At 45.5% G+C, this 4353-nt stretch overlaps 1 protein-coding gene across 1 annotated transcript; it reads left to right on the top strand.

The window, feature by feature from the left end:
* The first annotated feature begins 2758 nt into the window (after positions 1-2758).
* LOC123440642 (peroxidase 2-like) lies at positions 2759-3942 on the top strand. Its single transcript, XM_045117204.1, has one exon. The coding sequence runs from the start codon at positions 2869-2871 to the stop codon at positions 3832-3834; it is 966 nt and encodes a 321-aa protein (XP_044973139.1). The 5' UTR covers positions 2759-2868; the 3' UTR covers positions 3835-3942.
* Positions 3943-4353: the final 411 nt, after the last annotated feature.

Raw genomic sequence — 4353 nt, 5'->3', positions numbered from 1 at the left:
AAAATCCGGGCATCAAATTGCCCTGCTTCTTCAATTCGATTAGTTTCTTCATCTGCTTGTTGAGCTTCTTCAGCTCTGCCGTCCCTGCAGCATCCCCCACAGTAGCACCAATGGAATTGCCAGATCCAGGGGCCCCAGATCCAAACTTCTCTGCCTCCAACGGTAAATCGAGCTTCCGTGATGCACCCTCCAGTTGAATCCGCTCTATGTACTCATCTAGCCACTCAAAATGGGCGCATTGCTTCAATTTCTAAAATCGGAAAGATGAACCCTAAATCCCAAATCCGATGAAAAATATGAAATTGGGGGACAAAAACCAAAATTGGCATATTGAGAAGTAAAAACTCACCTTTCCCTGCTCTTGTTTGCTCTCACATTTCACGAATTCCCGCCCAAGGTTGCCATTCTTGTCGGTCGTTGTGACTAGCCGCTTCAGGGGTGCGGTACGTGGACATGTAGGGCACCTTGTCATGGGCACTTCGCCATAGCGCGGCCATGAGCGGCGGGAGGCTGAAGCGGAGCTCGACATTTCTAGGTCGCGGCCTCGAACGGCGTTGCTGCCCGTCGTCGCTGGAGAAGAAGAACAACAACGGTCGGGGAGCGGGGCGAGGATGGGAAGGTCGCGGTATTGCTCTTGTACCAATGCTGAGCTGGATAAGTTACAGGGTCCCACGTTGTGGGTTCCGCTTTGTTACGTAGGGGCTCACCTTGGCTACTATCTTCTTTCTGTATCTAGACTAGCAGACTTTGGTTTCGATGTGCTATTTACGAAAGTTGACTACCGAGTGTATCGTAGCGACAACCATAAAACTGTCTTTGCAAGTTTTCGTAGAGGTGATCTATACATTGTCGATTTCTCTAAAATATCCAAACCCCGTACATGTCTTATTGCTAAATCTTCTAAAGGTGGGTTATGGCATAGAAGGTTAGGACATGTAGGGATGCGTAATTTTGACAAACTTATCAAAGGTGATCATATTCTTGGTGTTAAAGATGTTATCTTTGACAAAGATAGACTTTATAGTGTTTGTCAAGCAGGAAAGCAAGTTGGTGGAAGTCATCCCGTGAAGAACATCATGATTACAAGAAGACCACTTGAGCTGCTTCACATGGATCTCTTTGGTCCCAATGCTTATAAGAGCCTCGGTGGAAATTCTTATGGTCTAGTCATTGTTGGTGATTTTTCCAAATTTGCGTGGGTATTCTTTCTTGATGATTTGTCGCAGGTACAAAAGATCTTCAAGAACTTTGCTCGAAAAGCTCAAAATTAGTTTGAAGTGAAGATCAAGAAGGTTCGAAGCGACAACGGAACGGAGTTCAAGAACACTAATATGGATACTTTTCTTGACGAAGAAGGTATCTCACATGAGTTCTTGGCGACATACACACCTCAACAAAATGGAGCTGTTGCGTAATTAATGGTTCCTTCATTTACTTACTAGCTAGCGGCGAGTTCTCTCTATATGTAGTAGCTACGGTCGACCAAACACGAAAAAAGAGAAGTCACTTCTCTCTATATGTAGTAGCTAGCTAACACATTATGAAACCCCTACAACCCTTCAAAACCCCTAAGCTCCCCCCTTTCAAAAAGACAAATCGCAGCGCCTGCGAGCTGCTGACGCGTGGCCGTCTTTTGATCCCGGTCGGTGTTACCAACCGGGACTAAATTAAAGGTCCTTTTGCCTGGGCACCCCGCAGCGGCCACGTGAAGCTCCTTTGGTCCCGCGTCGTAAGCTAACCAGGACTAAAAGTGATCGGCATTAGTCCCGATAGTTTTGTCCCGGTTGCTCAACCGGGACTAAAGACGCTCTCGGACCGGGACTGATGCCTTTTTTCTACTAGTTCAACAGTAACTACACACAACAACCATACCAGCTACTCGTGTCGTGGTAGTGACATGTGCGAGATGCATAATTAGGAACGTCAAAAGGGGAAATGCAAACGAAAAGATGACAACCTAGATAGCGACCAATTAATTAGTCACAAAATTAGCACGCGGTTCTTTTACCCGCCATATACAAAATCTTAAAAGACTTTCCGCGGAATGGATAATGGTATTCCAAAGCAAAAGTGTTGCTTGCTGAAGATTTCCCGTGTATAAAATAGAAGGAAAAAGTCTCTCCCATTGTCTAAAGAAAATAAAGAAATGGGAGAAGGATAGAAGAAATGTAAGGATCACACGTGGGGCTGGTCCGGTCTCTCAGACCATTCCTGGCAAGTACGTACATGCAATGTCACCACATATCGTATGTTGATTAAGTAGAATTAAACTTTATCTGATGCAATCCATCGTCGCTGACATATACTCCATCCTTTTTAAATATAAATCTATTAAAAAATGTCATTAAAGATCTACATACGGAGTAAACTGAATGAATCTAGACTCTAAAATATGTCTATATACATCCGCATGTAGTTCACCGGTGAAACCTTAAAAAAAACTTTAAGAACGGAGTGAGTACACCATAATATTTGGTGAGGAGGACCTCTTCTCTTAGATCGCCAGAAAGACCTCTTCCAACTTGTTCGCCTAATCATTCATATAAAATAATATGAGCAGCCTCGTGCAGCAAAGGAAAGCTGCGGTAGGCGGTAGGCGACGTACTGCACTGCTAAATCTAAGTTGACAACGGCATGTGGAACATGTCAAACGCGCTTCCACAAAATCCTATCAAGAAGTTCAAACACCGTGCACAATGGCGCTAGACTATATATAGCTTCCAAACCGTTCCCATTTCCCTCACATCCATCTCAGCGATATTCCTTCATTTCCTTCGAGCAGCTAGCTTGTCAATCCATCCATTAGTGGCAAATTAAGAAGCTTAATTCTAGCCTTCTCCTTCTGATTCTGAACGTGCAGTAGTGCACATGGCCGCTTCGTCTTGCTTCCCATTAGCTGCTCGCTGCAGCTTCTTGCTCATGGGAGCACTGGTCTTAGCGCTGAGCTACGGAGCCCAGGGTCATGGCGGTGCCGGTGTCGGGTTGAGCTCGTCCTTCTACGACGACTCGTGCCCCGGCGTGCACGACATTGTTCGGCGCGTCATCCAAAGAGCCCGCGTTGTTGACGCGCGCATCCCAGCCAGCCTCATCCGCCTTCACTTCCACGACTGCTTTGTTCAGGGCTGTGACGGCTCGCTTTTGCTGGACAACGACCTTCCGGCGATCATGACCGAGAAGGAGGTCCCTGCCAACGACAGGTCAGCGCGTGGGTTTGAGGTGGTTGACGACATCAAGCGTGCATTGGAGAACGCATGCCCTGGCATCGTGTCCTGTGCCGACATCCTCGCCCTTGCCTCCGAGATCTCTGTCAAGATGGCTGGAGGGCCGCGCTGGAGTGTGCCGCTAGGCCGCCGTGATGGCACAACCACAAATATCGAGAGCGCCAACAATCTCCCGAGCCCCTTCGACTCTCTGGAGACGATCCAGGAGAAGTTTAGAAACTTGGGCCTCGACGACACTGACCTTGTCGCCCTCCAAGGAGCACACACCTTTGGGCGGGCGCAATGCCAGTTCACGCAACAGAACTGCAGCGCTGGGCAAGATGAGGAGACGCTGGTGAACCTCGACACAGTCACCCCCGACGTCTTCGACAACAAGTACTATGGCAACCTCTTGCGCGGCCATGCTCCTCTCCCTTCGGACCAGGTAATGTTGTCTGATGATCGTGCCGTCACGACCACCGCTCCGATTGTTCACAGGTTCTCCGTGAGTCAGAAGGACTTCTTCAAAAATTTCGCGACCTCGATGGTCAAAATGGGGAACCTAAGCCCGTTGACCGGAAGGGCTGGGGAGATTAGGAACAATTGTCGGAGGGTGAACAAAAAAGCCTATTGATGAATGAGATTGATGTTATGAGTTGTGAACTCGTAATCCTTGTGTAAATCATTCTTTTAGTTCATTCAACTGTAAAGTTTTATCTTATTGTTATTTTGTGTAAAAAAATGTAAATGTTCTTTTTTCTTCAGTACACATGATTGTCATGAACCTATTATTTTCATACCATATGACTTGTTGTCGAGTAGACATATGCATATCACTTTATAATCATTCAATCAAATATTGTGTAAGATCACAGCTACATAATGACATGTCATTGAACTGTGTATCCTTTTTTGTTGAAGTCTTCATATAATTGTCGTCTTAAAACATGCATATTTTTATATCTATTTGAAAGAACCTATTAACAAAGTGATAGCAATGAGGCAAAAAAATTATGTCTCTTGTTTTTTATAAGAGAAACAAATCAATTCCCATAAAAGAAATGGACAAACTAATAGTGTTGCTTGTTGAAGACTTCCCGTGTATATAAAATAGAAGGAAAAGGTCTTTCTCCTTGTCTAAAGAAAATAAAGA

This window comes from Hordeum vulgare, chromosome 3H (assembly GCF_904849725.1).
Source record: "Hordeum vulgare subsp. vulgare chromosome 3H, MorexV3_pseudomolecules_assembly, whole genome shotgun sequence".
Taxonomy (NCBI): Eukaryota; Viridiplantae; Streptophyta; class Magnoliopsida; order Poales; family Poaceae; genus Hordeum; species Hordeum vulgare.
Note: the sequence above shows the minus strand (reverse complement) of the source record. Positions and strands in the feature narration are given on the sequence as shown.

Bases quoted from the DNA above. Each gene is read 5' to 3' on its own strand.
- LOC123440642 (XM_045117204.1), top strand. From the start codon at position 2,869: ATGGCCGCTTCGTCTTGCTTCCCATTAGCTGCTCGCTGCAGCTTCTTG.